We start from the raw sequence: 12,431 nt of genomic DNA, 5'->3' as shown, positions 1-12,431 counted from the left end.
GGAGTAATGGGACAGGCAGGACAGCCTGGCTCCCTTGACTGAGGATGCTGGAGTTCAGAGACTTTAAGCCTCAGTTTCCTCAGCTGTAAAATGTGGCTGCTGGGTTTGTTGACAAGGGAGGCTGAGAGGATCGAAGGAGATGGGCCGGGAGTCATTCTGTAGGATGCAGGGTGATGGGTTGGGGGAGTAAAGCCCTGATTTGTGCTCTGTGGACCTCTGGGAGGTGGACAAGGCATCCTGAAGGCTGCCTTCGGTGGGGCTGCAGCTCCCGGTGCTCCCGTCAGCTTAGGTAGGATGGCTGGTGGCCATGGGGGAGGGAGGGCAGGTCACAGCATTTGGAATCCCAAGCTCTGCGAATGATGAGAGACCAGTGGGTGGGAGAAGCCGGGTCGGTCACAGAACTGACTGCAGAGAGAGTTGGAGAGTCACCTTCGGGGTCCTGAGCCTGGGTGGTTGGGAACATGGAGTGTAGTGCTGATGCAGTCAGGGGAAGCCTGTGTGGGTGTGAAAACACAGAGCTTAGGTTTGGGCATGTTTGGGTCTGGGGCCAGCCTCAGGCACCTTGCCAGCAGGTACAGGGGGGCCCTGGGTGCTGCTGAGGGCCTGGCAGGTGGATATTAGCCTATTACAAATTACCTATTTGGCCAAGAAGGCTGGAGAGAAGAGAGGGAAGACCAGGGGGTCCAGGATTGAGCCTGTGGTGCCCACCGACAGGGAGGGTGCTGAGAGGGCCAGGCAGGGGCTTGGGAAGGAAGCCACAGGAGGCTTCATGTCTCAGTGGCTTTTACCAAGTGTTTCAGTGGCATCTTCCCAAATGGCCTAAGAAATGTCTGCTAATCTCCAATTAGCGATTCAGGACCAACTGTGTAGTGTACGTGTAGGAGAAGAAATGAGTGAGAAGGCCCTGGCTGCAGGGGAAGGTTCTCCCTGCTCCGGGCTCTGCCCAAGGCCGCGATGGCTGCACTAACTGCTGTGTTCTCTCCTGTAGCTACCTGGATGGGAATCAGTTCACGCTGGTTCCGAGACAGCTGTCCACCTTCAAGTACCTGCAGCTTGTGTGAGTATCCAGGCCTGTCTCAGAGGGCAGGAGGGCCATTGGAATCTAGCCATTGTGGCTCCAGCGTTCCTGGAATTCCCTACAGATGCCACTCTGGCCGATCCATTTTTTTGTTTTGTTTTTTTAATTGCAGTATAATTGAACCATAATATATAAGTTACACGTGTACAATATAGTGATTCACAACTTTTAAAGGTTATACTCCATTTATAGTTATTATACAATATTGGCTATATTCCCTGTATGGTACTGATCCGTTTTTTAATTTCACCCCATTCCTTTGAGCACATCTGTGCACAGAACTGTTTTGCCATCTAGTGGCCCATTTTGGGAATTGCATTGTTCCAGGCTCTCTTGGGTTGGAACCTGTGTGCTTTTGCCCACACCGTCTCCCCAAGCCTCTAGGCTGGTAATTATTATTAAAGAGGGTTATCCTTGCAAAGGTAGGAGCCAGAGCAGAAGAAGAGAGTTATGGAAAACTTCTTGATCCAACCTTGGCTCCTAAACCAAATATGAAATATGGCAGCCTCAAATACACACCTGTAACTAACTCTTTCTTTAGGCTAACATCTACTTTTCTGTTATTTCCACTTTTGACCTTTCTGCTTCATGAAAACATACAAAGTAAGCCTCAGAATAAGTTCAGCTCCTCTTAGCCTTCCAGCTTAATTAACACCTCACTTCAATTGTCTTTATCTGCCTATTGGCCAGATCCCACCAAAAAGAAGTCCAGAGAACATTTCTTCTGAAGTGCCTTGGAGCAGTGCTGCTCAAAGTGCGGTCTATGGGGCAATGGCAGCCTGAGAACTCTGTAATGGGCCTGAAACTAGATAAGGAACTCGCACCAGAATTTTAATCAACACATTGCTTCTTCCTTCATTGGGAAAGTATTGCTATGAAAAAATGTTAGCTAAACTAAGTTGTGTGTTTAGTGTCATAGGTGATTGCATTTTGGCACAAGTCCCTTGTTTGGGGACATTCAGTTTGAGGACTAGCTACTTTGAGTAGCACTGGCTTACAGAATTTCGAAACTCCAGTTTATCTGTCTTTGCTAATGACCTAGCCATGGTGTTTTGACTGACTGTTCCAACGGTGGAGGTGAGGAGTGGTAGTTAGAGTGATTTGTGGCTGGTGATAGAGTGACAAAGAGAGAGACAGCCTTTCTTTGGTCTAATTTGAGGCAGCCCCACTAGTGGTGCGGATATGAGGAGAAAGGGAGGGAGAGGGGACTAATGTGAAGGCAGTTCTTACTGTGAAGCTGCCTGTTGGGGGCTGAAATACCAGCACCTCCTTATCATGGGGAAGGACCACCACAAAGTGTACTTGAAGTTTGGTGATGTATTTAAATGTGTCTCTAGGAACAATGGAGTGGTTTTGAATGAAATTAATTAGAGGAACATTTACTAAAAGAAAATGAAGGCAGGGCACATGGTTTTATTTGCTGAGTCAAGAACTGCATGAAGTGAGCAGATATGAAGCCATCTAAGTCATGGGCCTTCCCCCTAAATGTCACGGTCTGGGGGCATGCAAGGGTGAGAAATAGGAGCACGTATGTCGTGTGGAGTGATGAGTGTTCCAACAGAGGTAAATGCACATGTTAGGGCTGTGGCTCAAAAGAAGGAGTGGTGGACTCCGGGTAAGGGCTGGGAGAGGTCAGAGTTCACCAGGTGCAGAGGGAACAGGATCTCCAGGGGCAAGAGAATTTCAAGAAGGGTAACAAATTCATGCAAGGCATGTGGGGACCCGTGAGGGAGGGGGGGCATGCCCTGGAGTACCTGGCAGGTGGTGAAGCTAAAGGGTCTGGAGGTTGCACTTTAAGTAAATGGGAGCCACTGCGGGTTTGTTGGTAGAGAAGTGACCTCATCAGATTTGTGTCTTAGAAAGATTGCGTGGCGCCCACCGTGTGGAAGATGGATCGAAAGGGGGCAAAGCTGTGGGTGAGAGATGAGGCAGGAACCAGAAGAGAGATGACGGTGTCTTGATGTAGCAGAAACTTGGGAGGAGGGGGCAGATGGAACAGAGGCACAAGCCAGTTAGGTGAGGGTCTGGGAGGGAGGACGTGGGGGTAGGGCAGTGTTTCTGGGTGGTTGGAGCTGCTGACTGGGATGGAGAGCACAGCATGGGGCACGCGGGTGGGAGGAAGCACAAGAATTGGAGTGTCTGTGGGACATCAGGTCTCTGCAGGGGACTTCGTGAGAGAGGTCTGGCTGGGGCCACAGAGGAGAGCACCATTTGTGCACGACGGTGCGGGAGTCAGGAGCGTCCCCGAGGACTGAGGGACTAAAGGAAGAGGAAGAGCGAGGACAGGGCTTAGTGATCCCCGTTCCTAAGGGGTGGGTGAGAAAGAAGCATTCACCAGAGAGGTAGGGGGAATGTGGGAAGACAGTGATCTGAGGAGATTTGAGAAGAGGGTGGTCAGTTGGGCCAGTGCCACAGGGTCACTTGGGGAGCACATTGCCGTGACCTGGGGCTTGGGGGCCAACAGACTGGGGTTTGACTCTATCTGTACTTCCTCCCAGCTGTGTGACCCTGGGTGGGTCACTTCATTGCTCTGAGACCCTGCACCTTCTTTTATAAAATGGGTTTACTATCTCCCTCATAGGATTATAGGGAGGGTGAGTGAACAAACCCACGTAAAGTACTAGCGAGAGAGAAAGGATAGAGAGCCCCCTAGACCTGGCAGTTGGGAGGCAGCTGATGCCCTTGGTGGGAGCATTTCCATGGTGGGTGGAGGGTGGGAGCCAGGCTATACTTGCATGGGGTGGGGGATGAGGAAATGGAGACCTGAAACCCTGGAGACACAGAGCGAGTTCAGGCAGCAGAACGGAGGGCTGTAAATAATTGTGAACCAAGCGCCCCTCCACCACCTCCCACCCCGCAGAGTGCCGGTCAGAACAACTTGGCTGAGGGATGGCCATGGCCAGAGTGGGAGAGGGGAGGAGTTCTTTCTTCCTAAATGATGATGCTTTTGTCTTTTCCAGGGACCTGAGTAACAACAAGATCAGTTCCTTAAGCAACTCCTCCTTCACCAACATGAGCCAGCTGACCACTCTGTGAGTCCCGTGGCGGGAGGTGGAGGGAGGGCTTGTGGCTACTGAGACCCTCCCCAGGCCTCGGTCACTGGCAGGTACCCCCACGTAGCCTCCCTTACCCTCCAGGGAGGGTGACGGGGCCTGCCCACTGAAAAGACTTAAAAAAAAATTTTTTTTTTATTATGAAACACAGCGTGTATATGGAAAAGTGCAAAAAACATAAATGTACAATTTAACAAATAATCATAAAGCTAGAACATGTGTAAATACCTAAGGCAAAAAATAGAACACAGCTAGCACGCCAAAAGTCCCCTCATCTCTTCCTGATCATTCTTCCTCTCTCCCCCCACACCCGAGGCAGTCCCTACCTGGAGTTTTATAATGATCACTTCTTTGGTCTTTATAGTACCATCTACATATGCATTTCTACACAATGAAGTTTACTGTTGCCCACTTTTGAATCTTATATAAATTGAATCATACAGGATGTAGTCTTTTATGTCTGGCTTCTTTTATTTACCATTATGTTTGTGTGAAGCTGTGGTCTCTTCATTTTCACTGCTGTATAGTATTCCTTTGTAGGAATATACCATACTTTCGTTATCCATTCTACCACTGATGGATATTTGCACTGTTTCCAGTTTGGACTATTGTGAACAGTTACCCTCTGAACATTTTGGTGCCCATATTCTAAGATATTTTAATGATTGCTTTAATTATATTCCAAGCAATTGATTGGAAAGTATTAACAAGCATCATTTATATTTGCCTGGAGCTTAAGAATGTATTTCGTTCACCTTCCCAATACCTCACTTTACAGATGATGTGCCCAGGACTTAAGAACTTTCCGTTTGGTTCTGCTGTGGTCAAATAATAGAGCCAGTACCCTAAAAGACAGGGTCCTGACTCAGTCAGGCCCCCAGGAGCAGAATGTAGTCCCAAGGCCACGAAGTGCTGCACTTACCTGCCTCAGGTGTGTTAGTCAACTGGTTTCCATTTCAAAGTCTTCATGAGCCTGTTGACTGAAAGAAAAATACACAAGTTGTGAGTTAAGTTTTATTCGGGGACCTTCCAGAGGACTATAGCCTGGAGACAGTCTCCCAGATAGCTCTGAGGAACTGCTCTGAAGAGGGAAGGGACGAGCCAGGATACATACGAACTTTTTTTTCTGAGAAAAACATGTGGTCAAGCATCAAAAGGTTACTGTTAATCACAAAGAACAGATATCTCAAGTTAATGATTTTAGTGCTTTTCTACGTATGGGAAGATGTAAGAGTCTGGGGTCATTTGAAATTTTTCCTTAGATATGCATCTAAGCTATCTAAAGGCTAGTATATTCAAAGCACAGAATGCACCCTGTCTTTCTCCATCCTGGGTTCCCCTCAGGGCACACTGTGGGCAACTGAAGTGGCTAATGGCTTGATCCTTGGAGAACTGGAATGGCAGGCAACATTTTTTTCTTTACAAGCGTGTGTGTGAAGGTGCCATGGTCTAGGGCAGCGGTTCTCAACCAGGGGCAATTCTGCTCTCCAGGAAACATTTGGCAATGTTTGAAACATTCTTGGTTGTCGCAGCTGGAGGAGGGCAGGGGGAGCTACTGCATCTCTGTGGGCAGAGGCCAGGGACGCTGCTCAGCATCCTACAGGGGACAGGACAGCCCCCCAGCAAGGAACTGTCAATAATGCTGAGGCTGAGAAATCCTGGGCTACGTGATCCTGGGAGCTGTAAGGGGAAACCCTTTTCCTGTGATAAAAAATGTCTCATTTCTCTTGTTATTATTTAAAAAATAGCTTTAGTGAGGTATAATTAATATATAATAAACTACACATCCTTAATGTGTAAAATTTGATACATTTTGATATATGTTCACGCCCATGAAACCACCACCACAATCAAGGTGGTGACCACCTGCATCACCACCGGAAGTGGTACCCCTTAATAATCCCTCCCACGTTTCCTCCGACCCTCCCTCTTCTTCCTGCAGGATCCTCAGCTACAATGCCCTGCAGTGCATCCCTCCTTTGGCCTTCCAGGGGCTCCGCTCCCTGCGCCTGCTGTGAGTCTTCCTGCTCTTCATTCCTCCAGGCAAATCTGCCCCACCGAGGGCCCTTCTCACCCACCTGGTGGGCAGGAATGTCCCCAGGTCCGGGGCCCCAGCAGGGCCAACTGTGTCCAAAGTGCGAGGCCAGTCCACTCTCATTGGAGCTCCTAACGGAGGCCAAGGAATGAATGGGAAACCATCCGAGAAAAGGGGGTTGCTGTCTGCCCCAAGTTGTGTTTGCGATGTGTGTGCTGAGGCAGGGTCTGGGGGCATCCAAGATAAGGTGGCCCCTTGTTTGCATGTGAGTCTCCTGTCAAATGGAGAATGTAGCACCTTCACTAAGAATTCCCACTGTGAGGTTTGCCCTGTGCTCACAGCCCTCTGCCATGCCTGTTATGACGGCCTCTGGAATATCCTTGCACTGAGTCCTCTGGCAGCCCGCCTGGGGCAGGGAGACATTCTTCACCCCCAACCTAGGGCTCACCCAGTAGCTTCCTTACCAGGAAGAAGCCTGCCCCCTCAGGCTCCCTAGCCAAGCTAGGGAGGGCACACGCTGCATACCTGCACACGTCCATTTGTCCTGGGAGCAGACATGGTATGTTGAGTTAGTTGTGATGGCCCGAGCAGGGTCTTCCGGAAGGGCTGAGGGGCAGCGTGGTCTGTGATAATTAGGGGCTCCCTCTCCTTGCCTGTGGCCAGCAGCGCAGGGTCTCTGATGCAGGGACCCTCTCCCTCATGACACGCCCCTCTCAGCAGAGGGCGTCCCTCCATCAGTTCCTGAGTTTTCTGTCTTGGGATGAGTCCTGACAGCCTCTTCTCTCTTCAGGTCCCTGCATGGTAATGATGTCTCCACCCTCCAAGAGGGCATCTTCACAGATGTGACCTCCCTTTCTCACCTGTAAGTAACTCTGGCCCAATTCTCGGCACCTCTCTGGATTTAAATGGAACTTGGATTCCAAGAAAGACCCCTCCTCCTGAGAGTATTACTTTTAATTTAGCTTGTGAACTTCAAATGCTCCCCGTTTCAGACTCTTACACATTCAGTGTACCATCAGTCACAGCAATGGACTTTGAGAACAGTTCTTCACAAGCAGTAATAAAAGTAGTAATGACCATATATTGATTGCCAAGCACTGCATGTGCATCGGCTAATTCAATCCTCACAGCTCTCCTACAACATAGGTACTGTTATTCCCATTTTCCACATGAGGAAACAGGTCCAGAAAATGTGACAAGCTCACCCAAAGTTGTGTAGCCGGTAGAGTCTAGAGTCTTCCATCTCAAAAGCCCATGCTCTGAAGCACGACGCCAGTACTGTGCCTCTGACTTCATATGGTGGGGGATAAGCTCCGGAAATTTACTACCCAAAAGAAGTATAATTGGCATAATTGGATGTACTCTTGTCTCCAAAACTGTTTACCTGGCAGCGCCAAGAGGATTCTTAAAAAGCAGTATGCTCGATTCCTCAAAAGGCTGAATGTAGAATTACCATATGACCCAGCAATTCCACTCCTAAGTATATACCCCAAAGAATTGAAAGCAGGGACTCAAACAGATACTTGTACACCCATGTTCATAGCAGCATGGTTCACACAATAGCTATAAAGCAGAAACAACCCAAGTGTCCATTGACAGATGAATGGATAAACAAAATATGGTACAGTGGGATATCGTTCAGCCATAAAAAGGAATGAAGTTCTGACACGTGCTACCACATGAACGAACCTTTAAAGCGTGCTAAGTGGAATAACCCAGACATAAAAGGACAATATTGTACGATTCCACTGAAATGAGGTACCCAGAATAGTCAGATTCACACCTACAGAAAGGAGAATGGTGATTGCCAGGTGCTGGGAGGAGGAGGAAAGGGGGACTTTTGTTTAATGGGTCCAGCGTTTCTGTTTAAGGTGATAAAGAGTTTTGGAACCAGATGGTGGTGGTGATGGTTGCACAACATTGTGAATGTAATCGATGCCACTGAGTTGTACACTTAAAATGGTCAAAATGGCAAATTATGTATATTTTTTACCACAGTTTAAAAAATGAAGGAATATAAAAGCAATGGGCCATGGCAGAGTCATCCTAATTCTGGAGGCGGGGCCAGGCACAGAGTGAACACGTTCTCTCCTAGCATCTCAGCTGTAGGTCCAGGTCATGTTCAGGCCAGATGGACTGCAGCCGGGACCCGGGGTGTTACCGTGTCCTCCTGCTCTCTGCCTCACAGCCAAATGCCCAGGGCCCGAGTGGACAGGCAAACCCAGATCAGGGAGTCTTTTGGGGTCCCCAGCATCTCTACCTGAAGTTCATTCACTCAACAATCTCACTGGATTTTCTTAGCTCTAAGGCTCATCTTTTCCACATTTTAATCTCTGAGATCAGAGGATATCTTACAAATGATCTGTAGGTACTTAATAAGGTAACATTTCTCCACCCCTCCCAGAACATGCGAAATTAGTGGGCGTCTAACAATCTTAGACTTGAGGAATTAAAATAGTAATAAGTGCCACTCATTGAGAGTTTGCCTGGGACAAGTACTTTACTATCTGTGATGTCTTGTTTACTCCATAACCAAAATGGGAAGTAGCTATTGTGCTGTGAGCCAGCTTCACAAATAAGACAGGGACTGTCTTGAGCCCACACTGAAGATTCCAGGACTCAGCGGGCAGAGTGCAGTGATTGATTAGTCATGTCTGCTTGGGAGTGGAATGGGTAAGGGGGCTCTGTCCTAGGTGGCAGGATTTATTATATCCATTTTACAGTCCCAGGTTCAGTTAAGCAGATTCCCTAGGTCATAAAGCTGGGAAATGACAGAAACAGGATTTGAACTTAGGTGTGTCTGATTCCAAAGCTCTTTATTTATTATTTATTGCCTCAATAAATATGTTCTGAGTAACCACAGTGAGTCAAATGCTGAAGAATTTACTAACACAAGGTTTCTGCCTTCTGTGACCATCTGGGATATTATAAAACAAGCTCAAAGGCAGCAGTGACTAACTCTGGGGAAGTCTGACGACCTTCAGAGAGGAGGTGCCTCTTTGCTGCCATTGAAAAGGCACTAGGAATTTGCCATTTGGACATTCCAGGAAGAGGGAACAGCATGTGCAAAGGCATGGAGGCAAGAAAGTGAATGACATATTCAGGGATGCTGTGTTGTCCAGCATAGGATATAGGGGGCTTGGTTAGGTGAGGAGTGGGGGGTGGGAAGAGAGGAATCTGGAAAGGGACATTGGAATTCCATTGTGAAGGGCCTTTGTGCCATGCTGTGGAGACTGGGCTTTGTTCTGTAGATAGAAGGGAATCGTGGAAGAATTAAATTGTGAAAACTCCTGGAAAGCCGTGGTGACCTGTGAAGGCTGGATGGGATGGGATGGGATGAGGCAGGAGGGAGCCTGGCTGGAGACTGTGGCTCTGGACAAAGGCCAGGCAAGGATGGTATTGTTCATTGTTCCAATGACTCCCATTCACAGGGGATTGTTTCTATCTGTGTTTAGTCATTTTCGGTTGTGAGCTCATTTTTTGCTGATGCTGGGAATTTTGAGGACCTGTATTGGAGATAATTCTCTCCAGAGAGTTTTGTGCGTGTCTTTGCTGGGCCAGGGTCTGCTGCTGCTCTGGGCCCACACTGTTCTCAGCTCCTTTGCTTACCCCTGGGCTGTGCCAAGTGTCCGCTTCAGCTCCCCCATTGCCAGGAAAGGCCTTTTCAAGCATCTGGTCCACCTTTCCCTCCTTTGGGGCCCCCCTTGGTGTATTGTATCTCTTATCATTGGGCTTTACCTTTTCTCCTTCCCTGTGAAAACTGAATAAGACTCAAGGACATTCTGATCTTGTCTCTAGCTCAACATCTAGAGGCTTTGCTTTTCAAATGGGAAGTGAGCATATGTTTTGTGTCAACAGAAACCTGAAGCTGCAAAACCAGATTTTGAGCCCATGTCTGTCTATAAATTCAGACTTTCTTTAGGAGAACAGTAACATCAGGCCAGAAGCCAGATCCAACTTGTCAGAAAAAAGAAAACAACAATAAGTAGAGATCAGTTAAGTGGTAAATGCAAAACAGGGCATCAGCATTACTGATTAGAGGTGTTCGTTAATCGCATCTAAGCCCTATTTCTCTATAAAATAGCGTCTATGTATAAGAAATCTTCCATTATTATGAAGCAACCTCGTGAATACATTCTTCCCTTTATACCCAGGGTTTCGAATGGAACTAGGCAGCAGCCTGGGAAATGTACATGTGCTTGTATTTAGGTGTGTGCACATGTAATACTGATGGAATATGTGTGCATGTGCACACACGTAGCCATTATTTCCTCTGCATGAAGAGTTGCAATTATTCCATAAGGATTCCGTGAGCACTTACAAGGAGTCAAGGAGTGGGACAAGGATAGCATAGACTCCCCACATTCACTCTGGGCTTCACAAAGGCCACATGCAGTCTGAAGGGAAGTAGGCGCCCATGGCTGTGTAACAAGTCAGGGTTTGCCCAAGAGTTAGCATCCAGTGTTCCTGGCTCCCAGAGGTGCCCTCTCTTCCTACTGTGACTCTGACCTGGGCCTCTCCTGTTCACCGGCAGTACACAGGATGGGGGGGGTGGGCCAAGCATGTGTGCTGAGGGGGTGAGGTCCACCGTATTTAAACCCCTTGAACTTTAGACTAGGAATCAGGACATGTGGCGTTAAGTCTTTGTCCTGCCATCAACTTGCAGTGGGATCTCAGACAATTCATTCATCTCTTTAGGTTCTTTCCTCACCTGTACACAGGTTATTTCTAAGGTCTGCTGTAGTTCTAACATGCCATAATGATTGTGAGCACTTGTCACTGCCTAGGGCTTCAATACCCTGCACATCTCTGCTGCTGTTTACTTTAATATTTACTTTTACAGTTAGCTCGTCTTTCGTCCATTTGTCTATTCATCCATCCATCCATCCATCCATCAGCAAATATTTACTATGTGCCAGGTCCTGTGCCAAGGCTCCCCAGTATCATTCTTCATGTCTATAATCTGACATCTTGTTGCCCCTAATCTGCTCCATGTTGGAAAACTAGATTTCTGAAGTCATTAAGAATTCGGTGTGAAAAGTAATATGGAATGATTAGGTGAATCATGGTATGCCCATATGACAGAATAGCAAGTAGTTAATTATAATAGTTATGCCACTGTACTTTATTATTTGATGAAAACGTGGAATAGGGACTTCCCTGGTGGTGCAGTGGTTAAGAATCCGCCTGCCAATGCAGGGGACACGGGTTCAAGCCCTGGTCCAGGAAGATCCCACATCCTGTGGAGCAACTAAGTCCGTGCGCCACAGCTACTGACCCTGTGCTCTAGAGCCCGCGAGCCACAACTACTGAAGCCCACGTGCCTAGAGCCCATGCTTTGCAACAAGAGAAGCCACCGCAAGGAGAAGCCCGGGCACTGCAATGAAGAGTAGCCCCCGCTCGCCGCAACTAGAAAAAGCCCGCGCGCAGCAACGAAGACCCAACGCAGCCAATAAATTAATTAATTAATTTAAAAAAAAACGTAGAATAAAGAAGACAGTGTACTCTGATTTCAGTGATGTATATATATGAGCACAAGAACTAGAAGGGAATAAATGAAAATCAGTTACATTTATGGGATGATAGATGATTCTTTTCTTTTTGAAGTTCTTTTGCTCTCATACTGAGATTTGTGCATTTCTCGTGCTTTTAGGCAGGCATTCATTCAGAAAACAGGACGCCTGCTGGTGTCAGGCACAGTGAGGGATTCATGATTCCTGCTCTCAAGAAGCTTCATTCCAGTAGAGGACAGTGATGCACACAAATAAATTGCCTGGGAGGAGGATGGGTAGAGGAGGAATAGCTCAGGTGAAGAGATTTTGAAGTTTTAGTGTATGCTAAACTGTTCAGTTGGCACCTCTGAAACAGCCACAGGAGATCTATTTTTGTCCTGGTTACGTTAATAGAGGAAGCTCAGCTGGTCCTTGGCAGGAACAGACCGAATAGCTACTGTTTCAACTATTTCCAAGTTATACCAAAGAGCAACAACACAGGGTTATTTATACTTTTGCTGGGGGATGAACCTGACTCCACAGTCCTTTTGGATTGATGAGCAGCCTGGCTGCTGTCCTCACCACTGGTCTCAGCAGGGCCTGTGGCTCTCCACTCCCCACTGAGTTCACAGCAGCTTTTGTTGGGAAAAATGGACTCCAGGTGAAAGTGAACTACTTGAACTAATGAAGTAGCCACAAAATCCTGCCTTTGGAGAAATTAAAGCTTGAAATGTTGAATTCAGGAGTCGCTCGCCATCTGCTCTATACAGCGA

The 12,431-nt window shown here is 47.6% G+C and overlaps 1 protein-coding gene across 1 annotated transcript in view; it reads left to right on the top strand.

Annotated features, from left to right (window-relative positions):
- Positions 1-12,431, top strand: part of SLIT1 (slit guidance ligand 1) — a 169,492-nt gene that overhangs the window by 139,122 nt on the left and 17,939 nt on the right. The window contains exons 22-25 of the mRNA XM_082674222.1: positions 989-1,057; positions 4,039-4,110; positions 6,074-6,145; positions 6,957-7,028. Of these exons, the coding sequence (XP_082530348.1) occupies positions 989-1,057; positions 4,039-4,110; positions 6,074-6,145; positions 6,957-7,028 (285 nt within the window). The remainder of the gene's footprint in view (positions 1-988; positions 1,058-4,038; positions 4,111-6,073; positions 6,146-6,956; positions 7,029-12,431) is intronic.

Source organism: Grampus griseus (assembly GCF_964374135.1).
Source record: "Grampus griseus genome assembly, chromosome: 16".
NCBI classification, from domain to species: domain Eukaryota; kingdom Metazoa; phylum Chordata; class Mammalia; order Artiodactyla; family Delphinidae; genus Grampus; species Grampus griseus.
This window is presented reverse-complemented; position numbering and strand designations above follow the sequence as displayed.